The sequence below is a fragment of the Prinia subflava genome, chromosome 17 (genome assembly GCF_021018805.1).
Source record: "Prinia subflava isolate CZ2003 ecotype Zambia chromosome 17, Cam_Psub_1.2, whole genome shotgun sequence".
Taxonomy (NCBI): Eukaryota; Metazoa; Chordata; class Aves; order Passeriformes; family Cisticolidae; genus Prinia; species Prinia subflava.
In genome coordinates, this window is record NC_086263.1 from 12,320,255 (window position 1) to 12,346,971 (window position 26,717).

Consider the following 26,717-nt stretch of genomic DNA (forward strand, 5'->3'; position numbering starts at 1 on the left):
GAACAGTATAACAAGTCAAGTTTTAATAGATTTATAAAATTCATATATACAAAACAGTAAACTAAGTCACCAAAGCTATAAAATACACTTTTTACACATCACAATATAATTTTATCTAGTACACAGTTTTCATAAGTTGAAACTATTACAGCAAGTAGCTGCTTCTATCACGGATGCTGTTTTGGTGCTAGAAAGACACTTATGTGAGCAGTCTGGGACTGTGCTTTTACTTTATGCATTTTCCACCTTTTTTGAGTTTGTCACTGTTTTTAAAGTACTTTCCTGTGAATTGTTAAGAAAATTAAGGCTAAACTCAGGGCGTTCTTGCCCAATGTAGTGAACTGGTTTAAAAAAAGGCTGATATTGCATAGTATGTGTGTTAATGCATAGGCACCAGAGAGCAAGTACATTGCAGAATAAAAGATAACATCACTTGGCTTCCTAAGCTATGTGGTCGTGTCACAGATAACCTGGTGTTCTGTCAGTTTGCTTTTGCACATTTTGATTCCACAAACAAAACAGCCTCTCACTGGAGCGAGAAACACCAGCACTGCTGTCCAGTGGAGTGTCCAGAAATGCTTTTTAATCTGTATCATCAATTCAAGCCCATGCCACGTCTCAGACAACACCAGCTGGGGGAACACTCCCTCTCCTACAGAGGGTTCATGGCCTCAATGCAAACAGGGCTCTGAACACACCTCAGTTCCACCAGGCACCTTCCCAAGTCTCGTGAGCTCCCAACAGATCCCTTCTCCTCCACATCCCCCTGCTCCCTGCTAGCTCCTCTCAGCCTTTGTGCCCAACCACCTGCACAGGAGATTGATGGCAAGTAACAGCAGAGTTGTGCTACTCAGAACCTGTCACTTCCCTCCAACATGCTCCCTCGGGTCCTGCTTGTTAAATAAAGTTGCTCTCCATCGGTTGTAGTTTTTTATTCCAAGAATGGAAACAGCCTCTTACCTTCTCATGCTCTGGTATCTTGAAGAAAGTTTGAGCTGCTGTCAGGAAAGAGTAGGATGCAGTGTCTGGCCAGAGATCTGCATACTGTATTCTATCAAAATTGAGTTTTAGCACCCGGTGATGAACGGATGAAGAGAGGTTTTACAATGGCAGGGCCAGCCTGGCCAGCCTGCTGCTCCTAACTCACAGCCAATGGCTCTCTGGAGTCACTCAAAGCTTTTGGGTCAGTGCAGATGGCATTTCACTTCAGTACAGTCTTCAAGCACCATCAGCTTTTGGGATCTGTTTAGAAACCAGCTCCCCTCTCCTGCTCCCCTCCAACATACTTTGGCTTTTTTTTTTATTTACCAGAATTCCCACCTTGGAAGTCAGTGCTGCTCTTTTTTCCCCCCTCTGACTATTTTCACACCAGACCTTCAGTCACAGGCCAAGGGCTGGGCCAGCTCCTCAGGCCAGGCACAGAACCACCAGCACTGACAGAACCTCCACACTCCCCACCCAGTAAGAACACGAGCATATCAACACACAGACAAACTTCAACACCGCTTTCCAAATGCCTTTAGAAAGATAAAAACATCAGGGATGGAGCTGAACTGCTCAGCCACCAAGGTGAGCAAAGAGGCAGCTTCAGCTCCAAATCTCCTGGCTTTACTCATTTCCATCTACTTAAAAAAGATTAGTGTCAAAACAAAGAAGTGCCCACGTCACAGCACAAAGCAGAGATCACCCCAGCTAATTACAAAACAGGTATTATTAAAAAGCACTAGGTCTTGCATCACCAGTTATTCCTCACTAGGCTAGACATTCCTCAGCTGGAGCTGTGTGGAGTCAGCACTAACTCAGGCCAAGTCTGGCCCAGACCACGCCAGCCCTGATCCATACTGGATGCTCCCTAAAAAACTGTTAAAAGCTCATTTACAAAAGTAGGCACAGATGTTTAATAGTTGCTACTGAAACACCCCACCCACCACTTTGTGTTACAGAATTACAGAGTATGAGGTAAAGAGTTGGCAGTGCGATATTAAACCCCTGACTACTCCACGTGATTTTGTGCTAGAAAGAGAATATAGAAAAGAGGGTTCTGCTAAACTTAGAGAGTTCTCATCGTGAGATCAGTGTTTGGTTTACATGACAAACTGCACTGTGTGGAGGTGTTGTCTCTCAAGCTGGCACACATCAAATCATCCATCAATCCAGCAGGTATTCCTGAAAATTCGATGACAGAAGCTAAGCTAAGGCAAGTGTCAAAACTCACTGCTTGAAAATCAGAGGGGCCTTTTAGAGAAATCCTCCAGGTCCATGCACAGAAGGGATTTTTCCCCCAGAAATAAAGAAGTACACACATAGAAAAGACTCCAAAACATAAGTTAATATAAGTTAAAACATAGTTAATACAAAGACAGCCATCTAAAGGCAGCAGAGGACCTGTTTTCTAAAATGCTGTTCTGTAGAAGGCAGCTGTCACCAAAGCAGGCTGCTGCTTTCTGCAGTGGTACCACGCCTGTTCTTTCACCTGCTTTAATTCCACGTTTCTCTGCAGATCACAGTAACCAGGATGGGAGAATTCCCAGAGGGAATGAGCCCATGGGGATGGGGGCAACACATGGACGGGATGGGACACGCTCCAAATGCACCACTTTTCACACCAAATGCCACTTCAGCTGTCCTAGGGGAATTATATTCTTGTCTCCAGTGCCATGTGCCAATAAGCTCTTCCTACTCCATTTCCCTATGGTTTATTTGCCATTACTTTCTCCACTCTGCCTGCAGCTGGGCTTTACCTGCCCCAGAAGGCCTGGGAATGGTCATCCACAGGAGCTTCATCCATGTAACATGCCTAGTTCTAGGTTTTACACAGCAGCAATTAAAAAATTAAACATATTATCAAGTTAATAAGTCAAATAATCAAAGCTGCTGTATTAAGTAAGATTAATTCAATTCAGCAATTTCAATTCCACAACCACCATTAGTTAATTTTCAACATTAAGAACGATTTCATTCCTTCAAAGTGACAAGTGCCTATTGAATATGTCACTTCCAGAAAACCACTCTTCCTTTTTAACTCCACCAAGTCACCTTGCCATGCATCCAAGGACTGCTCAGAGCCTGCAATCTGCAGGAGTGGCATTGACACACTCCATTAGCTTAACTCTGCCTTTGAGCACAACAAACACAAAGTAGTGTTGGATAAATGGCTCCCATTTAGTTTTTCTGCTCAGACTCCAGGATTACGTAAGTCTCTGCCCCAAGCACAGGCTGCAAGAGTTTCCTCTCTTTGTCCTCGGCAGAGACAACCCCTCTGCAATATTCTGTCACTGACCCCGGGTGTCAGAGGAGGGACAGCAAAAAGCTGCTCTTTTCTTAAAATAAAAAAAAAAAAGTACTTGTTCAAGGTCTCCATCTGATGATCATCCTGCCTGTGACCCATTTCCTGACCAGCCAAATGAACAATAAGCCTATAAAACTAACAAAAAAATGATGTTCTCTCCAGCTGTGTTTACCTGCAAAGTTCTCCAGGATGTCACTTAAAATAAAGTTTTATATTTGTTTCTGGTGAAAGACTAAGCAACCGACCAGGCCTGTCCCAAGATGTGTGAACAACCTCACCTACCTAAGCTCTGCTTTAGTAATCACTGATTTACCACAACATGATTTTCTGGCTTTATTATACTATAACTTACCTTGAAAAAAACACTCCAAGCCCCCTCAGCTGTGGCAAGAAGAGTATTTTGCAGAGAAAACTGACATTTCAAAAAGACCCCCACATCCTTTTCATTCACAGTTTACTCTGCAAACTTGGGAAGTGCTTAACTTTTGCAAGGAGAGTTTCCTGACCTGGGGTTCCTGGTGTGATCCTTCACTACCCAAACCTGACAGAGCCCACAGAGCCAAAACACTGATTTTCACCTGCGGCTGCAGCCCCACACTCAGGCCCCTTCCATCAATTAAAACAAGAAAGGCAATAATGGGCCCAAGGTGGGCAAACTGGTTCCCTAAAATTGATTTAGTGTGCAAAACTGCCTTATCATACAAAAAAAAATCAGCTTGAGAGCTCAGTGCGAAATCTCTCATGCTGTTTCTTTTCCAGGTGCAGATTTTAAGTTACTGAAAATGCAAGTTCATCATTAGCTCTGTTGAGGGTAAATCCATAAGGTGACTAAGGACACAAAACCATGGATGAGTGTCAAGAGAAAAACAGAACAGGAAATTCCATGCTATGCCTCCCAGGTAAAACTACAGTAGATTCAGACACCAAACTGAGGTAATTCTTGAGAAAAAATACAGTTGAAAGGGAATGTTTAACTAATTTGAGAAAACAAGCATAATATTAACTCATCTGGAAAATTCAGTGAAAGAATAAAGCTCACAGCAAACTAAGAACTAAAGTCAAGTCAACCTAGAAGTCAGGTGAGCCCACAACTGCCTCCTCTTTCCCAGTGTTTTGTGTGAAGTGGAAACCACTACCAAAAACTCAGAAAACATCTGAAAGCTTTGAAAGCAGCCTTAGTCTTCAGCCAAACAAATGGGCTCAGAGAAACCAACCTTATGTGATGAGTAAACTCGTTTGCATCACGCCGTGGTGAAACGTTTTCCTTTTCAAATGTAATAATCTTGAGATTTTTTTCCCTCATCTGAATACTAGCCACATAAAATTCTTCCCCTTCAAGGCTAAAAATTAATAAATATTTAAAAGACAGAGTTGGTCCTGGCAAAATAAGACTTGTCACAAGGAAGCTAATTCCTGTTTAAGTTTGCTGAGATTTAAGTTAGATTTTCCCATCTGCGACTTGTCAGTTGCTTCTTACCTCGATTCTGTGCCTGTTCCAGGCACTGACACAGCCACAGCTTTTCCACTCTGGAGCCTGCACAAAGAAAGCCAGGAGGCTGTGACATCAGGAAACGACACAAAAATACTGATATGAACATCTGCAAGCTTCAGAGGGGAAGAAAGATTCCAGATTTTATCCAAATTAACATGAAAGGACAACGGAACAGGACTTTTCTTTGACCACATTTCCCATGGGATTACCAGCTGAAGTAAAACTTTGCTTGTTTTGACATGCCATTACAGGCTCAAAGGGGATAAGAACTCCAGGGAATCTGCTGACTTTTTATGGGTACAAACAGCCCTTCAGGTTTTATTCTTGGATAAAAACCATGACAAAAATTGCACAGTAAACTATGTTTGAGTTACCTAAAGGACAGCACTACAATATCTTCAGTTTGTCCATGTACCCCACTGCAGCAGGAAAGATTCAATGTCTGTACACAGAAAAGGCACCTGGCAGAGACTGAGAGCACAAGGAAATTCGGAGTTCACATCCAAATTATTCACAGCCTCTTGGCATTTTACACCCAAACCATGCCCAAAAGGGGCGACTCCAAACCTGACTGTGCTCTGGGTTCTACCTGCATCACCATAGGCTGAAGATCCCATTAAGACACAGATTAAAGGCTAATTCTACAGCAAGGTCTTGCTGTCCAAATACATCAGTGCAGCTGGGATCTCCAGGGTGTTCAGTCTTCCTAGGTCAGCTGCTGGGAACTCATCAAGCAGCTGCTGTGCTACCAAAACCTTTGTTTAAGGAGTTTAATGAGCTTCCAAACTTTTGAGCACAGCTGAAGCTCTGTCACGTGAGATACTGAACCTTCAGAGGGGCTGCCCACCGTGGGTGTGAGGACACTCCTGCCTCGAGCACCCCCTGTGCATGGCTGGGTGCTCCAGCACAGGCTGCTGCACCAAGGAAATCAGTTTTCCCATGATGTAACTCTCTCCACTCATAGTGCAAAATAAACCCTTCTCCGCTTCAGCGAGGCCTCAAGTCCCCATCCCATTGACTCCAACGTGAGTCTCCTTACACAGTTTTACACTTGTGCTCAGGAGACTCATGCAAAACCTTCAGACAAGAGCTGTGCATCCACCTCGGGAGGCGGAATCCAGACCCTCGGCAAAGCTGAACACACACACAAGACCTGGTTATATTCCTAAGGGTTAAGAATGGAACTTCCATTAACATTCTCCAATACAGCTGCCAATCTCATCATGTTTAGATTAGTTTGATCGATTCAGCACCTCCAAACTACAAAAAAAAGGCAGTTTGTACAATTAGTGTCTCTGAAAAATGAGCGCATTCATTTGAAACGTGTCTTCCATGCACGGTTTGTCAGAGAATTCTGTTCTCCAAGAAGGCAGACGGTGGCTGTGTCATTCAGCGTTCCAAACTCGGTACAGAACCTACCACGGCCAGGTTTCAGTAGTGTTTTAGTCCAAATGATTCAGTAGCTAACATCAACATGACTCCTCCGGCCTATAGCTCCTCTGTTTGGACTGGCTAGTGAACAGCATTCCTGAGCCAAGGAATTCGCACGGGTCCCGCGCCGCATGCAAGGGCCACAAAGAAAGGACAAAAACTTCGATCGAACCCTCCGGCGAAACTTGAACAGAGCAGGGGCTGCTGTCCCTCACTGCAGCATGATGTCCTTGAGGTTCTCCTGCAGGATGGTGTCCTTGACGGCGTGGAACACGAAGCGGATGTTCTCCGTGTCGATGGCCGTGGTGAAGTGGTGGAAGAGCGGCTTGCTGCGGTTCCGCCTCTTCCTGTCGAAGCACTGCACCAGGTAACGCTGCACGTCCTCCAGGCGGTGAGGGTCGCCCTTGAAGTCCGAGAAATACTTCTTGATGCTGACAGTCTTTACTTTCTCCACCAGGAGATCCATCTTGTTGAGGAATAGGATGATGGAAACGTTAAAGAAAAGCTTGTTATTGACTATTGTCTCAAAGATGTTCATGGACTCCACGAGTCTGTTTGTGCGCCTGTCTTCCATGAGGACCTGGTCGTATTCACTGGAGGAGACCATGAACAAAATGGAAGTTATTCCATCAAAGCACTGGAACCATTTCTGACGCTGAGACCTCTGTCCCCCTACATCCACCATCTTGAAAGGAATTTTTTTAATGATGAAATCATGCTCTACTATCCCCTTCGTGGCTTTTCTGGCCAGCAAAATGTCTTGTTTGCTGGGGAAATAGTTCTGCAAAAGAAAGGAGAGAAGTGTCAACAAAAGTCCTTTAAAAATTCTGGCTAATGCCTGAATATTGGTAAAAATCACCAGGAGCTGCTTTTAAACTTAAAAATTATCAGATGAAGAATGAATACTCAACAATACTCAACTGGCCTGTTGACCATCTAGCTCAACACTGGTTAAACAGCTACAGAAGATCCTGAGACTTATGAGAACAAAAATAAAGGATTAATTCACTCCTTCACACTTTCGCCCTTCAAGCCTCTTTGTTTAAGGTTGAAGTGTATTTTTTCATTATGAAATTCTTAGCTACAGTGTTACTGCCACTTAGGTAATGTTCAATAAAGCAAATAAAACCATCACTGAAAGGTTTTGGGTTTTTTTAAATCTAGTTTTTCCACAGTTCATTACTCTTACAAGGACCATCTTGAAAGCTTTAGTGGAAATTCTTCTTCCAGGTTCACACTCTATGAACAGCAAATACAGCAACAGACTCCACCACAAGCTGTGGCCCAGTCTACCACTGTAGAGAAATTTGTTATTCAGAGCCTTATCACTGTTATTGTTTAGGAAAATCATCTTCCTTCTTTCTCCTCCAAGTCTCCTGACAGATGTTTTCATTACAGATTTTGAATCCTACAAGTGCTGGGAATGGCTTTTATTTTGCTAAGGTTTCATTTTGCTACCTTAAGTAGCACCAGCCATCAGAACATCAGAAAAGTGAATGAGTTCCAGAGACTCATGGAAGTCTGATAAAGGATGGGTTGATGGAATGGAAGGGCTGATAAAATATGTGCACAAATACAATTTCCATTTGTTGTCTGTCACAAAAAAAATTACACAAATGCTGAGCTTCAGTTTTAGAAAGCTGGAGTTCACTGTTTCTAGAGAAAGAACGCTGGAATTATTATTATAAATGCATTATTATTTAATAAACCTAACCAACAAACCCAATAAACCCCATGAATCACAGCCCCCTCAGGCCTTCCCTGTCTCTTGGAGCTCTCTGTTCAGAAGGAGAAGGTTTCTTACCAGCTGACCGATGCGATCCAGGTTATCCAGGAAGTATTTCACCGACTCACCCTGGGGAGAAGGAAAAACAGGGGAACTGAGCTCGTTCCTAGGACAGCAAACCCAACAGAACCAAGACCTTCTTCCCACATGCACTGAGCTCTCACAGAGCAATGGCACCAGCTCTGGAAAAATCAGAGTCGAGAAGAGATCTGAACAAATGCTCAGGTCGATCCAGTAAATCTCTACAATAAAAGTGTTATTAAAGTCAATTCTTTGACTTGAAGAATTTGGCTTTTTTCCCCTTTAAGATAAGTGCCGTTAATTGACACTGTGTGGGAGTAAAAAATGAAGCACACTTATAAAAAAGCAGTGTATTTTGTTTAAAATTCATAACAGTGAACAAAAGCATATCCTAGACTGGCTGGCATATCTTTAGAAAAGTGGAAGATTTAAGTCCCCCACCATTTACGATGATTTAAGCTAGACTTGCTTGTCACAAACAAACAAAAAAAGGAACATATTCAAGGACTTGCTCTTCTACAGATAGCTTCCCTTCTTCCCTTCCCTTCAAGACTTTTAATAATAGATTTGCTCATCTTGTACAAAGTCCTTTAACAGTTCTATTGAGAAGAGGAATGTTTACAGGGAAAATTCATTCTTGTGTGAAAGTTTTCTCTTGTGTAAGAGGATGTCTTTTATCAAACAAGCTCTCCTGTGTGTCCCACTCAAATCAAGGGCCTCTTTGCATTAAGTGGGGACACGACTGCACAGATTTTTAAAGAAGTAACAATATTATTTCCATACAGATACAGACTACTCTGGAGTGGAACTCTCCTGAAAATACTTCCCTTCGTGCAAAAGTAATTCAGTAAGTCTTCTTTATTGTTCAGGATGTGTCTTGTAGTTGTAGCCATGTCATGAGAATGATGAAGTGGAAAATCCTGCTGCCTTTTAGTGATTTTAGGCAGGAAAACCCAATTCTTTATCACAGAGCAGGGCTGTCAGTCGTGACCAAATGAGAGTAGGTGCCCTCACCAAGTCACTAATTCAGAATGGAACTTTCTCCAAGTACTACCCCTGGACTCCAGCTGCAATTCAAATTCTCAAACCACACATCCTCCTCTACACAACAGGATTGCTGCCCCCAGTACAACTCAATAAACAGATGAATACAGCAGTTCATTGTGAGGAATCAGACTGGAGATCAGAGCATTCAGTGCTGGACAAGTGCACGCTCCAGCATAAGGCACACACAATAGGAGCTGGAGCTTATTATTTCCTAACATTTAAAACTGGAAGTGTCTTTTCATAAAGGAGAGAGAACACATGGATTTGCAAGAGACTACCACGTATCAACAAAAGATTTACAATGGATTTCTAGCAGAAAAAAAACCACTTCTTTTTTGGGGGGTGGGGTGGGGGAGAGGGGAAGTTTCCAAAGAACAATTGCTCTAAGAGCTTCCTTACAATCATGAATTTTCATAAGGTGAAAGTAATTTCCTGTATTTTTTGGCACTCTGTGGATCAGAAGAGATATCACAGACTGCATGAATAAGAGAAAAGGGCTTCCTGTACAGCATTAGTCATGTTCAGGAGATGGGAGAGCCCAGAAAGAAAAGATCACTGAAGCTACAAAAAACCCTTCTCTATCTGTTGTGCTCCGTCCCACACAGTGCCTTCAGATGTGCAAAAATACTGCAGATAAATAGAGATTCTTCCAATTTTCTACCCAGTTGCTTTAGGAATCCCTCCCACACCAGAGCAGGAACAGCCCTGCCTGTGAAATGCAGGGACACACAGGCAGGATCCCCTGATTTACAGCCTCTGCCTCCCCTGATTCCCACCCCACACATCCATCACTCTGACATGCTGCACACTGAGAGGGAGGTAAGAAAATAAACTGATTAATGGAAAAAATACATGTTCATTTCTGCAGTGATTCAGGGAAAACAGACTTCTCTAGATTCTTACCCAGCTCTTATTAAGGTTGCAATTAAGCCATGTAATTTGTTCAGGGAAATTTTCAGCAAAGCACTGGGAGAGCTGGGTAACACCAAGTCAGGTGGCTGGAGCAGGTGTGAGCCCCATATGCATGTTCTGACAGATCTGAAAAAAATCTGAATATTCTCTTCTAGCACAGAATCCAAAGGCATCCAGTACCCAGGACAAAATATCTGTTTCCAGCCAAAACAACAAATCCTCAACAAGCTCCAGAGGGTTTGAAGTTTAAAAACCCTCAAGACGTTAAAGCACACAAACATGAAGGAGGAAAAACACCCACCAGGAACCTTCCAGAATAATAACCCCAAACCCAGCGCACACTCAAAACCTCCTGCTTTAATGATTCCCTGATTAATGAGTTCTGTATTAAGTTCTGTGGAAGTGTGGACTCCAAAGGCTTCTGGAATGACCTTGTTCCACATCTTAGTCAGATTTACAGCAAACTGGGATGTTCTGGGAAGCACATACAGTTCCTGCAGCCAGCAGCACACACATGCACTGGGCATTAACTGACTTGGTGAGTAACACATAACGTTTTAAATGAGGAAAATATGGAAACCCCAGGTTTCACAACCGTTTGCTATTCGTGTTTTTAATTAGAACAATTATGCTAACTGAACATTCCTTTCTATATTCATTTCTCCTAGTCATTCAGAGGAAATAGATAGCAATATTAATTAGATCTAGAAGTCAAATTTATTGAGTTTTATATCAAGCTGCTCTTCAATGGATTTTTGAATTCCACTAATAAATTATAATTTATGCAAAGCTGTCTCATGCTTTGGGTATTATATACTCATACAAACAAATGGTTATGTATATAAACATATGTATCTAAAAATATACACACAGTTTCTAAATCAAAGTAGATTTTCCACTCACAGCAAATAATTATCAAAATAAAGTATCAGCTGCCCTTTTCATGTTGAATTATTTTTTCTCTTTAAGACACTGGCTGTAAGGAAGCTGGTCTGGCTTTTTCAGTGCAAATATTTAGTGTTTCTCCAATACCCATCTGGCCATTCAGCCCCGTTCAAAGCTGCCTTAGCACTTCAAGTGCTCTCCTCCTCCAGATCTCAGCCAGTTATTTCAGATCTGTGACCATGACTTCCTATAAAAGTGTCAGCAAATATTTGCAATTGATTCATCAGATACTAAAAGTATCTTCATGCAGATTAATGACTTCAATTTCAGTATTTTAATGGTTCTATCGGAAAAGAAGAGGTTATTTTAACATCACGATCTATTTTAAGCTATGCTTGCAAAGGAGAAATGAAAGCTGAAGTTATTTATAATATATGTATATTTATACCCTCTACGTGTATTTATACTATGTTAACTACCTAAATATAATCACATCGTGGTGTGTTCACTTAAAAAAACCCAAAAAAGATCCAGATCAGATCTTTTACAGGCTGATGTTGCAAGAAAAACTGTGGCAGCACCAGAAACTTCCTCAGATCAATGACGTCCGCAGAAGGTTGTTGAGCCTCTGCCTTTCAGATTAAAAAAGACTCACATCTTGCATTGTCCTAACAGCACACGATTTCTTTTAAAAATATTCTAACAATATTCACAAATAATGCTTTTAAAATATGAAAGATTATTTAATTTCAGTCAGCACAACACTGAGATAGGAAGCCCCGTTCTGTCACAATCCCAGCAGAGCCTGCCAGTGAAGCATTTGCACACTGACATTTCCTATTTATTTTTAACTAGTGCTCTATTTGCACATTTCACATTGCACAGTTACAAACCAGTTTGCTATTTTTGTGGATTTGGGTATGGATCCTTGGTAATAAATCAAGATGTTTCAGCGGTGTCTCCTGCACCCACACCCCGTGTTTTACGGGACAGTGACCTCGGAGTTATGAATTTTCTGTAGCTCAGCTGGTCCTTTTTTAATTCCCCCAGAGCAGAGCAGTGACCATTGGTGTTCCTCTCCACACAGGAGTGACCACAAGGCTGGGGTGACTCACGGTGTCACTGCTGATCTCCCCTCCCCTGCCCAGACCCTGTGAGTAACAACTCACAACTGGGACCCAGAGAAGGAGTGAGAGATGCTGTTCCCATTGTGCAGGAGGATGAGTCACTGCACATCTGGGAACTGGGGGAATCAAGAAACACAAACAGAAGGCCTCAAATGAGCCCACAATTCAGTGTCGCTCTTGGATTATTTTTTTTTTAATTGTTATTCTTTAAAACTGGCCTATCTGCTGTATAGAATTTGTGAAGCCAGAGAAAATAGTACAATTTGTTTAAAAACTGACTGGTGGAGGAGAAAGGGAGGAGAGTTGAAATGTAAACATATACTCCTGCTTCCTGAAATAGTTCTCTAAAAATCTTTTTATATGCTAGATTATTTTGACCACAGCATTCTCAAGGGGCGAAAGCCATGAAATAAAGAAATTTTTAATCTACATACCTCATACTGTGTGAATGCCATCTTAACATGAGCTCCAAATAAGTCACCATGAAAATAACTGATTGAATTCTACATCCCTGTCCCTCCAGGCTACGTTCAGAGCACATAGGAAATCTCCACACAGAAATATTATAACTAATCTGGCATTGCTTCCTTTGCCATTGATAGCCTCATTTTGGGCAGAGTTCCCAAGCAGTATTTATTGCACGAAAAGAAATGCACAGCAATCATATGCAGATTACTTTAAAATATCCCCAGAAACTCAAGAAATTCTGGAAGGCCAGAATTTATCAACCTGTCACTGTAACCCTGTTATTCAGAGTGAACCTTGGTCAGATCATAAAGGCCAGTGAAACACCCCATTGTCCAGTTCCCTAAAATCCTGGCTCATTTCTAACTTTTCCTGTTGAAAAGCAGTTCCTCTAAATTCTGCTCTGAACTCAAAGACTTGAAAGGGGACCCTCTGTTCCAAACTGGCTTTTTTCCTTTCCTTGTCCCAAGGCCTTTTTGACATAATATTAATTTAGCCCTTCCTGATCATTCTGTCTCTGGCTGCTAAATTTAGAGTGCACAATTTAAGGTAGACCTGTCAGTCTTAGCTTGTTTCAGATGATGGATTGAACCACAGAGGAAGGAAATGTTGTACTTCAAGGAAGCATCTAATACAGATCTAAGAGAACACAAAATACAAATCTAACAGAGTTCCCACACTACAGTGAAACACTCAGAGAAACTGCAAATAACTGCTACAAACTGCAGCTGAGCCTGCAAGGTGAGAGAACACTGATCCAGATAAAACACTGGTGCTGGTCACCCACCCTCTGCTCAGGAGCTGTAAAACATTTACCAGCAGGGCTGGGAAACAGAGGAAATCCAGGAGACCCCAGAGAGATGTTTGGGAATCTCCCAGCTCTGAGATTTTGGACACATAAATGGGATGGACTCAAAGCACTGACACAATTTCATCCAAAGCTGGCCTTTATTTAAGGAACCAGTCCATGAGGGCTGCCTGAGACACGTACAGACAAAAAGCAAACGTGCAAGCAAAATCTTTGCTTGCAAACCTTGAGATCTCCTCTTTTCCAAGTTTCCTGGGATGTCAATCACCTCTTGACTAAGAGGTCTGAATGTTTTGTATCTTCAAATATTCATATATTCAAATGTTCAAATGTTTTATAAAAGCAAGAGGCCCAAGGGAAGAGCAAAGTCACAAAATAACCAGGGGACCAGTATTTGAAAATGTTTGGGAGTTAGATCAGCCAAGTTTTTGGGTACTGGTATCAGAACAAAGACCTTACCATCAAAAAGTGCTACAGCAAATGCTTTCCTTAGTGAGAGCTCCTGGCCACAAGCAGCAGGTTAACACCCTGCCACCACAACACAAACCCTTTGGAAGAGAAGAGGCTCAGGCTCTGCACCCTGCTCCTGTCCAAGGGCTCAAATTCTCCTGAGGGACAACTACAAACAAACAACTCCCCCTCCCGAGCCCGCAGGCTCCTTCCAGAGAGAACTTCCAAATCTGCCCTTCCATTCAGCCTCAGTGCTAACAGGGCACGGATTTGCTGCAGCCAGAAATGTATTCTCTCCTCTCTGACAGCTGATGAGTTCGGTATTATTTTCCAAGGAGGTGAGCAAGTCTGTGCTTGTTAAGAATTCCCCCAGAGGATGCTGAAGTAACCTAAATTGCCCTGAAATGCTGATGCCCACTGGACACTGCAATTCTGTTCTACAGATTTTCTACATCCTGTCTGGGCATCGAAATTTATTGACACAAGACAAGCATTAATTTTTCATTCAATCACCAGCTCCAATGCAGAGCCCAAGCACTTCTCCTTCTTTAAGCTGTACAGAATTCCAGCTATCAAATCCCTCCAGTGTTATTTAACTTCCTCCTTAACAACAGACTGAGCTCCTGGCTCCCATCCAGCAACTCCAGTGCTTATCCAAGTTGCTGCTATCTGGACCCTCCAAACATACCAACTACAAAAAAAAGTACCATATGGTTCCAAACTTCTACAAATTACCTCTCCTTTCTCTTGCCTACTCACACACGGTAGGTATCAGATGTTAAGGTCTGAAAATATTTTAAAAATTCATTATTTGTCAGCTCAGTCCAAACAGGCAATGGAAAAATTTGTTTGCACACGTCAGGGCGGGTTTATATTAACTCATCCTACATGACACATGGCCTCACTGTGCTTTGCAGCGTATGGGTAATAATAGGTGATAAATATTTAATTCTCCAGAAAAACTTTAGGCTAATCAGAGCTTCCACAGCAGTACTAAGATTTGTGGAATCCTGTGACTGAAATTCCAGCCTTGCAGCTAAGAAACACTCACACAGGAGCAGGGTTCTTGTGCTGAAGGGCAACTCTTAACACGTGTTAGCTTTTTCCAGCAATCAAATACAGCAATTCTTCCTCCCAAGTGCTGCAAGGGAAAACCAAAGTGACATTTTTGCCTGAAATTCGAGGTATTTCTACATCAACAGGATGTAGATGAGATAAATTACTTTTGGACTAGGTTAACAATTCTGTCCATTTGTCTCAAATATGCACACCAGCAGCAGTGCCTCCAAGAGGAAAGGAATTTTCTGTTAATAGACTAAGGCAGGCTCCATCCTACACTACAAGCTTCAAGAAACATTAACAAAAAAACCCTGTAATTTTGATTTTACTCATACTTACTGTGTTAATCACTGCTGTTTCTGCTTCACAGATTTGCAGTGGCTGGAAGAAAAACAGGTGCAAACAGCAGGGAAAACAGTACCGGCCACAAACAAAACAAAGTGTAACACAAACATGCTAAATGTTAGGTTTAAAAAAATAAATGTAGAAAAATCTTGATCAGACTGATCTGTACATCAGCCACAGGGATTCAGCATGTCCTACCCTTCACTGACCAGCAGCCAGCAAGAGTCAGGGAATGGATGGAAGGGGATAGAGACCAAATCCATGTGCAAGGATCACAGTTATGTTTAAACAACAAAAATAGTCCAACAATTGCATCCAACATCAGCAGCGAGCCCGGCTCAGTCCTGAGTGGATGCCAGACCTACTCCTAAGCATCCCATGGAAGGATTCCTTCCTGTTTCCCTGCCAGCTGTCCCAGGGAATTCATTGTCTGCAAGTGCTGCCAGAGCCCTTTCATCTCCCACACCGGAGGCTCTCCGTGGAGCCCAGGGAGTGCAGCCAGGCTCAGCCTCTCACTCCAGGCACAGCCAGCTCAGCGCCCCAAAGGCAGCTGGAACACCACTCCTGCCACAGGTAGAACAAAGCCCTGAGCTGTAGAAGGAAGGATGGGTCCAAGATTCTGACCCATCACCAGTAAATTATCCCATTTATTCTCAGTGGGCAGCTGCCATGGAAAAATGGGCATTTTCAATGAACACAGCAGAATTTAGAAGATGCTGGATGTTTTTACATCCCCTGGAATGATGGACAATCCCGTTATTCCGTGACCCCAGGCCTATGCTCTGTTCACAGCAGGTCAAAATGCAAACCTGAAATTTGCTTTGTTTACAGGAGACGTCTGCAGAACTAGAACAGACAGCAACAAAAAAGTACCTTCTGAATTAATCTAGTCAGCAGTACTGACTATCTGATCAAGACTAAATCACAAGTTTACCAGTCAGTTTCCCTTTCAAATCTTATCAGATCAAGGGATGGGAAATAAATATCTTGGATCTTGTGGGCTGAAAAAGCAGCTAACACCAGCCATGAGAGAATGTTGAGCTTGGACTTTTCCATGGCAGGTGGCCAGCTGGAAAGCTCAGCAGCTTGGATGCACTTACAAGAGGCATAACCTTGAGTATCTTGCAGAACGATGCTTCCTGCTCCACTTACACACCAAAGATTTGCTGCACTGTCCTAATGCTCCACATTCTGGGGAAGTATCAGCTCAGACACGTCATGCTGAAATTTGTCTGTTGTTAAACGGTGACTAGAAGGATTGCAAGCTGTCATTCATCTCTCGTATTTCTTTAAAATTTTATTCTAAAGGTTTTCTCATTTTGTCTGTATGTACAAAATGGAGACATTTTTAGACAGGCAGACTAAAATGATGGTCTGGCAAAACTCAGAAAGCGGCTCAGTATCTGAAAGCAAGGTTTTAGGTAAAACTCAGCTAAAAGGCAGCCTAAGTCTTAGCTGCACTCAGGTGTGGTATTTAAGAGTTTGATTCCTATAAAATCAAGTGTGTAGAGGATAGAGTGCAGAAAGAAATTCAATTCCACCTTGCTTACATTACTCTAAAGTTGTGCCCCATGCCCATTACCTCAGGGCTTGGCAGGCTCAACCACAAAGAACACAAGGCTTGTGAGGCTGAGGGACTCCTCAAGCACCTTCACATCTGATTCTCAAAAATCATTTGCGCCCTCCTTTTTCAGTAAAAGTTTGGTATTCGTTAATTTAGGAGGCTTGGAATTGGCCAGCTCTGAACTCTGAGGTGCAGTTTCTGCCTGTTGTTGCCCTGCCTGCCCTCCCAGTGCCTTTCCAGGCGGTGGAAATTCTCCTCCTGCTCTCTGCACTGAGAACTCCTCAGCACCTTGTGCCCCCCACTTACATCAAGGCTTGTACCCACCAAGCCTGACCTTCACACACATCTGTAAATCCCCAGATCAAGGTGGGTGTCACGTGCCAAGAACACTTATTTCACTATTTCTCAGCTGTATTTTGGGTCTGTGAGAGGGTTTCACCCAAGCACTGACTGCCCTCTCCACAACCTCTCCTGCCCCAGTGCCACTGACAGCCCTGTGTCAGGTCCAGCAGATGAACGAACCTCCAAGGACCTTTGGTGACCTGAAATAAACTTCACTTTCCATTCACAATCAAGTCAAGTTTTCTCTGTGACCATATTTATAGGAATTACCTTGCAAGGTTTTCTATCTGCTCACATAAAACCATTATCAGCTATTCTAAATATTCTCTCCCTTTCTGATGCCTGTTCTGGCATGAGGAGGAGGAATTCTCCAAATCTGCATTTAAACCTTCACCCTATTGATACTTCAATATGAAGATTTCATGCAACCTAAACTACTTTTACTTTAATTTCAGAACTGTTTTTGAATTGTTTCAGGTCTGAAAACAAATCTAAAGATGAAACCTGTGATTAGAAATAGGTGACATTAGAATAGGTGAAATTCTATCCTTAAGGCCTCAGCTACACATACAAATGAATCAAGCCACAGTGGAAAATGAAGTGAGTTTAACAAACTTTTCCAAGCTGTTGAGCAGACTAGGCTATAAAAAAAATCCTAATTAAAGCCTCGGTCACATCCTACTGAACTGGAGAGAGGGCAGCAGTCCAGCCACGTGGATGGCCAGCTGAACTCCCTGCAACCAGGAATGCTGGGCTGGAGCAAAGGAGACAGAAAAAGAGGATATATCAGGTGGCTCTTTTGTCTCCTGCCCACATCTAACACCAGAACTGATTCACTGCTGTACTCTGACCAGCCTGAGACCACATGGATCAAAGCCTTGAATTCAGGGGTGGAATTAAATGGGAAAGAGTTCCATCAATAAAGCAGTGCTTTTCCAGCTTGAGATTCTACTGAGTTTTCCAAAGCAGAATGAAGCAAGTATCAAGGAAAGCAAGTCAAATTAAGAGCTTTGGGGGTGGGGTGGAGAGCAGACCTTCTAAGGACAAACAGCAACAGTTTGTTCAGGAGGAAAGCCAAGTGAAGCACAAGTCTGCCACAGTCTGACTGCAGGAATCTGTGTTGTATACAGAGGAGACATTCGAAAGGTGTCAATAAATTACTCCTCAGAGCAACATGTTTTCCACTTTCTCAAACAGAAAATCTTGCGTGATGTTTCCAAGAAATTTTCCTGCCCTCCCCCAGATCCTAAGTCAACAATAGAGCGAGACAGGTTTACTCCTCCGAGTTGCTTTAGGTGTAGCTGCAAGCACTGAGAAGGTGGGACCACGCTGCCTCCTGCCCTTGTGACAGAAGCTTTTCCAGCAGTGCAGCTGAGAAAGGAGAAGTGAAACACTGAGCTAACCTTACTCTTCTCCTTTGGGAAGGACACTCAACTGCTCTGCTCCCTCCACTAGAGTTTGCTTATCAGCTGCTTGGTTTGTGGCACTTTGGAGCACTGAGGAATTTCCTGGAGCAGCATCACACTCAGATGGATCTTAAGTGAACCCTCCCCTGTTGCACAGCTACCACTGCACATAAACACAGAAGTCAAAAGTCACTGCTCACCTCCTCCTCCACACTCAATAGCTGTGAAACAGCCTGGATTTGAAAAGTCTCTGAACACTTCAGATACTCCAGTAACTCAGAACACAAACTTTGAAAATACTCCTCTTTGAGGTACAGGGGGAGAAGGATCAGTGAGATGAAGGCACTGCCATCACTCCTTGGCAAGCAGCAGTTAAGGCAATCCGTGCCCACTTGTGATGCCCATTGCCTGTCCCTTCCCCAGCAGCACAGCGTGTCACCCCCTCAGCTGTGCTCAGTCACCCCCTCAGCTGCAACTGCCCCTTCTCCAAGAGCAGCTTCCAAAAAACCCCAAAAGCAAGAGCATAATGCAAAGCACAAGTCCCCAAACCACCATTTCCTATTGCTCACTGGGGTTACTCTGTCCAGAGCTACAGCCCAAGGCCAGCTGAAGCCAAGAGTGGTTTGCATTCAGTGAAACTCTCCAGGTTTTAAGGCAAACCAGGCTTGTTTGGGAGACAGCAGCAGCAGGGGAACAAACAGAAGAAAAGCAGGTTAAAGACATTACATATTTTGAGAAGTCATTGTAAAAAGGTCAGGATTTGGATAGGTAGCAATGGTACAACATCACCACCTGAGCCTGACCATCCTACCTGCATTCTCCTTTTCAGCTCTCTGTCAAGGTCCCATGTTTTTAAGAGCATGGTCTCACTAAACACAATTCACTGCCATTGTGACAAGTAAAGAACAAATATCTGCTAAGTATAAAAATACAGACGATATGCCAGTAAGACTTTCTTGTAAAAACAGACCTAGTTTTTAATGTTTTGCTTATTTGTTCATCTGTTCTTGCTATTTGTTCTTGATCCTACATATCTTACAATAAACTAGGATATTCAGGAAAGCCTGAAAGCATTCATTACCCATTATCCTATTAAATTCAGTGGCCCCTTTGGAAAATCCATGCCTTAACTTCTTACTGTTTTTTCTCAAGGGAACCTTTCAGAACATTTTTAAAGGCACTGCAAACACCCTCGCTGGCTGTCCCAGTTGTAGGTGAAAAGTGCAAGGTTTGGTACAAATGAAAAGCTGAATGGCTACCAAAAGAAAGCTGAATCACTACAAAGAACATCTAAACGAGGTACAAAAGGCTGACTTGTAAAACTGGGACTTTCTGAAGTGCACTGTCAGCACTGCTGTTCTGAGCAGAGAGGGCCGTGTCAGGGAGACAGGCTTAACAAAACCAGGCACCTCTTCTTGGGCAGCGCCTGTTTTTCCCCCCAGTTTCCTGAAACCAACCACAGGGTCAGAAAACTGCTAATACAGCACACAGCAAGGAGCAGGAGCTCTCTCTTTTCCTTCACTCTAAGGTCCTTGTTGGATCTTCAAGTAGTGCATGTAGCATTCATACACCAAAAACTTTGAACTCCCATATCATGGGAACACAAATAAAAGTCTCCTTTTCAATTGTATCTTTGAGACTGAACGGATTAAACCAGTCTGACAAGTGCAGCTCTTCCACAAGAAACAATATTCTTTGCTTTTAGGCACATAAACATTAACATATATGTCTCTGCATAATAAAGTATTTTTGTAGTAACTCAAATAAAAGTTGTCCTTGTGCTACCATGGCTTTAACCTATGCAGATGCTCATTACTGAGAGTGAGGTTTCTTCATTTCCACCAAATTTCAGAAGGAACTCTTCATTAGAGACTCCCTCTGTCATTCAAAGGGTGCACCTTTAAATGTGCCTAACTGCTCCTATTTCTGGAATACATTTTCATTACTGGGAATCTCTAAGGTGATAATAATCGCCAATTTTGAAGTCTCCTGAATGATTGAGGCCCATTAGAAACTTTCTGAGTATGAAATTAAACAGCACAATCAAAGCTGAAGGCTGCTCACTGGGCTGGATTTGTCTCTGCCCAGCCCTTTCCTGCACACTAGAGAGGGATAAAGAGATTACTCCAGTGGTTTGTAGCTGCAGTTGGGTACTGGCTCAGACAGCCTGAACTGAAAGTTTCCTTCCTTGTTTCTCACAGCATGTGCCAGCATTTCTTGATGGGAATGCAAAGATTAATTACAGCTGTACTTGCTCTGAACAAATCCTCATATTCAATACAGTCCTGCAAGATTTAGAGTAGCACTAATTAGGGCTTAGGACAACAGCTCTGCAAAGACAAACGTACTGAGTATTTTTTCTAATTATTTTATGCATAATAAAATTAAAGCTTCTTTAGAGAACCAAGGTGGCATTTATTCTCAAGAGTTGGGAGCCAAAAGGACTTTTCCAGCCTAAGAACATTAGATTTAGTGTTTCAGTGCTGTTGTTGAAGGTAAGACAGCAAACAATAACCACTTCCATACACACACAGAGGTAAGGGTGAATAAAAAACCTTTTGGGACACTCAGATAGTTCTCCAAGCAGCTCAATTACTAAGAGGTAAAGACAAAAAAAAAGTCTGTACTTAGTAAAATACACATAAGGAAAAAAAAATTTCAGTCAGAAAAATGGCAATCATTAGGCAAGAGGGAAACAAAGCTTGCAATGAATTTTCACCATAGGAGCTGCAAATATGAAGTTGTTTCTCTCATTTGTCTTAACCACACCAAAAACACTGTCAAGATGTATTGGCTTCCAAGGGCCAGTAGCAAAAAGCTCCTGCAGGAAGCCTTACATAGATCAGACTTTTTAATCTGCCTTCAAGAATCTGTGAGTTAAAGGTAGGTCCACACTAAGTCTGAATTTCAGCCTTTTGGTACCCACAGAGAACAAAGCATTGAGGAAGTGCATTGACTGCACATCTTACAGACTTTGGAGGTGATTTTACCCAAAGTTTTTGATCTTTAAATAATGTAAAAATTTTAAAAAAAGTTGCTGAGTGCTGGGAAGTCACTACACAGAATAGCAGGAGAGCCAGCAGCACAGCTCTTTTTATTCAGATCCATCTCAGCTCCCATATGGTAGGCATATCAATTTCTTGTTATTCACTTATTTATTATGTATGATCTGCTCATTACTTTCCAACTTATCCTCCCAATTCCATGCAGGCTACATTTCACCCAGCTGTTGCACTTTGTCATAACCTAAGGTCAGGGGAAATTCATGGCAAGAATCCTGTTTTTCCACAGAGCATTCAGCACTCAATTCTTGGTAGGTAGGTACAATCACAAATTGCTGTTCTCCAAGACTTTTCCACTTGCACTGTTTTAAAAAAGTCATAATTCATGACCTTTCTGGTTCCTCTTATTTCTCTCCAACAGCAGAAAGTATTTAAGAATGGCTAATAACTGTTTTACCCATCACAGCTTTCTTAGGTTGGTTCTGCCTCAGAGAACAGCTCTTGTCACCTGAGGAAAGATTTTGCAAGAGCAGATTTTACTAGAATTCAAAACGATTTGCAGTGATTTCCTAAATGGTTGTGAATCCAGCCTACTTTAAATGCAAGTTCTTCTCACTTCTTGCTCAATGGCACTTAAAGCAAAGCTGAGAGAACCAAGTGCAGAACTCCTTGGTGTGGGTGACAGCCAACATCTCCCACTCTGCCTCCTGAATCCCTGACTGGCACAGCCAAACCCCCCAGTGCTCCAGGAGCTCTCTGGTGGCAGCAGGCCCATTAACAGATCTCATTTAAACATTTATTTTTAGACTGTTGCAAATATAAGACTGAGGATTGAACTTCTGCAGATGAAATTTGACAAACTCAACAGCCTTAGCCAGTACCCACTGAATTTTGTGTTAAAGTTTCCAGTTGCATTTTGCTTTGCTATCTCTCAATTTTTAATAAAACCTAAACTACAGCTCACTAACTTTCACCTCTTTTAACAAAATGCCACTTCGGTTTGAGGGTTCTTACTTGAGACCTTGCTCTGAAAAAAATTTTCCTATTTGGTCACAGAGACAGGGTTAGAAGCCAGGGAGTGCAGCTGCTAATCCTTCCTGCTGCAGAGCAGCCTCCAGCTCTGCAGTGTTACACCTAAACAAGCAATTAACTTCTGCTGCTGCACAGAGCTCAGCCAGACCCCAAAACCTGAGCAGAACCTTTGCAGGTCTTGGGACTGCAAACAGAACTAGAACTAAGAACTTAAACCTGGATCCCTGGCACTTAATTGCCATGACACTGGCCCCAAAGCTTGCTCAGATATTTAATTAAGAAACATCTTCATAACTCTCCCTTCCATACGAGTCCAGAGCAACTCTGTCGTCTTTTGGGTGACTGTGACATCCTGTGCTAGGTAATGCCACTCTTTCAGAATTCTAACATAACAAAACTAGATTATAATTGACTACTATTGTGTTATATATATAAAATACTGCATTATCATTCCTTACATGTCCTAGCTGTTATTCAGACAATTTACCACCCACAGCTTCACAATAAGCTTCAAAAAGAAATAAATAATATTTTTAGATACAGATGTACTTGACTTCCAGCACTAATAGTGTGCAAATACAAAAAATTAAAGCTCAGCAACAGCAAACATGAGTTTCTGCTTTGAAGCTCTACTGTCAATCCCTTGTTTTGTAAAAAATTTTGTGGGTTAGAGTGGTATGTCCCATCCAGATCTAGAAAAGAAAACAAAAAAACCACGTAACTTCCCAGAAATAATTTAGTTTCACAGGAGTTCTGCAAGCTAGGAAATACCCATGCAGAGCTCAAAAATATTTTGTCAGAGTTGCTGCCTAGTCCCAATTACATGCATTAAATGGTAACAAGATTTCCCAGGCTGGCACTTTGAGCAGTGTGGTTATTGCCTTTGTACATCTCACCAGCACTGGTCAAGCCTCAATGGATTTCACTGATGAAATATGAGAGTTTCACAGCTCTGGGAAAAAAAAAAAATCATCCTTGCAGAACAGGCAACATTGAGAGTCTCTTGTGTAAGCTCATATTCAAACAGTAGTTTGCAAAGAAGAGCTCATTTTTGTGTTCCAGCCAATTGTATAAGCTGGGCTGGATTTGACACTCGGTATTTCCTCAAGTGCAAAGTGTTTTACAGCAATGCCAGGCACAAGAATTCCTGCATTTCAGGGCTCTGCCATATGTGCTGAAAGAGCAAATTGCCTAAAAACATGCTTTTAGGGCTGGCTCTACTCTGCCATTGCATCCTAAAGAGAAATAATCAGTTAGAAACTTCATACTTCAGGATTCAGGAAATCGCTCTTAAAGTGCACTGAAGAATTCTGACATAATACAGCCCATTGCTTTAGATTTCATTGAATATATCACTTCAAAAGTCACCTACTTCTCAAAAAGTCAGTTTTCTGCTGCCCCATCTCTCAATTCATTTGGCTTCAGCCAAATGCTGCCACAAAATCTCCCAGTGCCTCAGGGGCGGATGCACAGCCCAACTCCTGATTATATCACTGCTGTACTGAGCATTTCTGTACAAAAATAAAGACATTTAAGCCACAGTCTGTCCACTCTGAACCAAGAATTAGTGTGAGTAACTGGTGCCTCCCCTGCACACTGGGCAGAACACAGAGCTGACTGCCTGTGAGGCTCTGAAACCATCAGCTCCTTGCATGGGGAGAACTCAGCAACCAAGTTCTCCTACCCCAAGGAGCAGGCTGTTCCCTCTGCAGTGTTCCAGCACACTGCCTGCCCTGGCAGGCAGAATTTAACCAATTCCAGGGTCTGTTTAAAGGAAAATCAACAAACCCCATTGTTAATTCTCAGGGGAGTGACCCATGTCCTATTGCAAGTATCTCCCAGTTCCCCCTCACCTCTCACCCAGAGAATGGTGAATGAATAGAAAAGAAAGGCTCTTTAAAACATTTTCCAGAGTATTCCCACATCCAAGGCTTCAGAGGCTCTCAGTATTTGAAGTATTAATGGAAGCGTTCCATACAATTCCCTGTGCACACATCTAAAAATAGCTATGGACACAGTACTAAGGTTTTTGTCTATATTTGCAAGAGTCTTACTTCCCTCACAGGAACCACAACTTCCCATTAATGCTGACATTTATTTCTTCTTTTAAAAAGAGCTATTAAAACACCAGAAAGTCTTTTAACAGCGCAGGGAACATCAATAATATTAATACATCCATAATGACAATTTCAATTGATATTCTAGTGGTGGATCATGAACATATTCTCTATATAAACAATGTCAATTTTGCTCTAAGAGCTGATAAAGCCACATGATGGCCTTGGCAGATCTTCTCATCACTATCCATCTGTTCTGCACGTGACAAAATTATAATTTTTTTCCCCTGACAAGCCATAGTTGTCCCATCTTTACCCACAATGACATCAAGCATGCCAAGCTGCAAGAAGTCAAAAGAGTATCTAACCTCGTGTCAGACTTTTGGTTCTGGACACATTAAAGAAGAAGTGAATGGCTTCTCACATTCTCACAGTAGAGACCTGAAAGGATGGAAAAAACAACAACAAAAAAACCCTAACCACAAAAGGAAACAGAAACTACATGACCAAAGCAGTTCCTGTCTTGGCCTTGGTCCCCATGGTCTACAGCCACGGAGATGTCACTGATGGGTAAAAAGAGCCTGCAGACACACGTCCCCAAACTCCCAAACACACCCAAGCACCTGCCATGGGGCTCAGACTGGAGAAGCTCCTGCCCTTGCAGGTAAATCCTGCTGGAAACCCCAAATCCCCTTTCTCCAGGATCCATCCCAGTGGGATTTGTCTCCCCCTGCTGGTACCGGGGGATTTCCAGCCCCCTGCCCAAACCACCACGGGCACTCTCCAAAGAACAATCGCCCCAGGACTTTCGGGGATTGGTGCCCGATGTATTCCTCTCTCACACAGCCAGAAAACGGGCTGGGGGGTAATGAGGGCAGGGGAGAAGGGAGAAGAATCCCATTCTGATTACAAAGGAATTCCTCTTCCAGTAGTTAAAAAACGAGGACAGACGTGACAATGGAAGCCAACATACAATGAAGCTTTTGTCCCCAAACTACTTGGCTGCCATACAAGGAACAGAGGAACTTGGGTCGGTGGGGACTGGCTGGGGCAGGGGAAGAGAGAGAGGCTGATGTTTGTGAAAAGAAAGCAAAATGGATTCGTCTGCTTTAAGAAAGGCTGGGAAGACAAAAGCAAAAAAAACCCAGTCTGCTATTGTAGAATCCACCCACTCACTTCTGAAACGCTCAAAGAGCCAGACAGGGATTTACAACCAGCACTTGTAGGCAGTGAGTATGAAGCAGAAAACACTGCAGTGCCCAGAGGCAGCTCTGCGGTGCCAGAGGAGCAGCTTTGGCTGCACAGGGTTATGGTCAGGGCCCATTTCTTTCAGCAAGTTTGTTACTGCTGAGTCAGACACTGAGCTGGGCACTGCAGACCATTGCAAGGCACCTGCACTCTGCAATTTTCAGTTCTAGTCAAACAACCAAAGTGTTTTACTTTTAAACAGTCACACAACTTCCTGGAGACACAGAGCCTTCAAGAGCAGACCAGTAATCCTACAGGCTTGAAGCCAAAATAACAATGATGATTTTAAAAGCTGGTGTTCAGCTGACTGCAAGGTGAGGGTGAAGGAAATGCCAGTGCTGAGTGGGGTTGTTTTTTCAAACAGTGTAAAGGCACATTCAGAGAGATCACACTAATGTAAAGCTCCAAAAATTTTGGTGATGATTTAAGAACTATTTTAAAGATAATAAATTCAGTTTAAACCAAGCATATTCCATTTAATAGCTCGTTTATACTGGGGAAGAAAGAGAGTGCTGATGCAGAGGTTTTCTTTAGCCTGAGTTAAAATCAGTTCAGAAAAGATTTATTTTCTCAGAGTCCACTATATCTGGCTTCTATTTATTTACACAAGTCTATATCCAGCAAGGGTTTAAACTAAATGAAGGTATGGGTTTATACATATCATATGCAATTACAGATTAGGCATCTCCTTAAACCACCTCCTTCTTTAAAATGTTATGTAGTGTTAAATTTTTTAAAGGAATTGTACAGCTGCTTATTCCCATATACTCAGGGAATCAGATTTCTGCTGAACTTAGAAACATGAAATATGAAAACTTGATCAAAGCATTAAGGTGTTAATAATTTGTTTAACCCAGAGGCAGCATTTGTATCCTTGAGCCCAATGTACTACATTAAAAACCCTTTTATGCTTTTTTCTAGTGCCAAACAAGGCACTTTCTAATCCCCT

The 26,717-nt window shown here is 42.4% G+C and overlaps 1 protein-coding gene across 1 annotated transcript in view; it reads right to left on the reverse strand.

Annotated features, from left to right (window-relative positions):
• Position 1: 1 nt before the first annotated feature.
• Positions 2-26,717, reverse strand: part of GNA12 (G protein subunit alpha 12) — a 40,864-nt gene continuing 14,148 nt past the window's right edge. Inside the window, exons 3-4 of the mRNA XM_063414003.1 lie at positions 8,017-8,067; positions 2-6,993 (exon numbers count right to left, since the gene is read on the reverse strand). Of these exons, the coding sequence (XP_063270073.1) occupies positions 6,424-6,993; positions 8,017-8,067 (621 nt within the window). The 3' untranslated portion in view covers positions 2-6,423. The remainder of the gene's footprint in view (positions 6,994-8,016; positions 8,068-26,717) is intronic.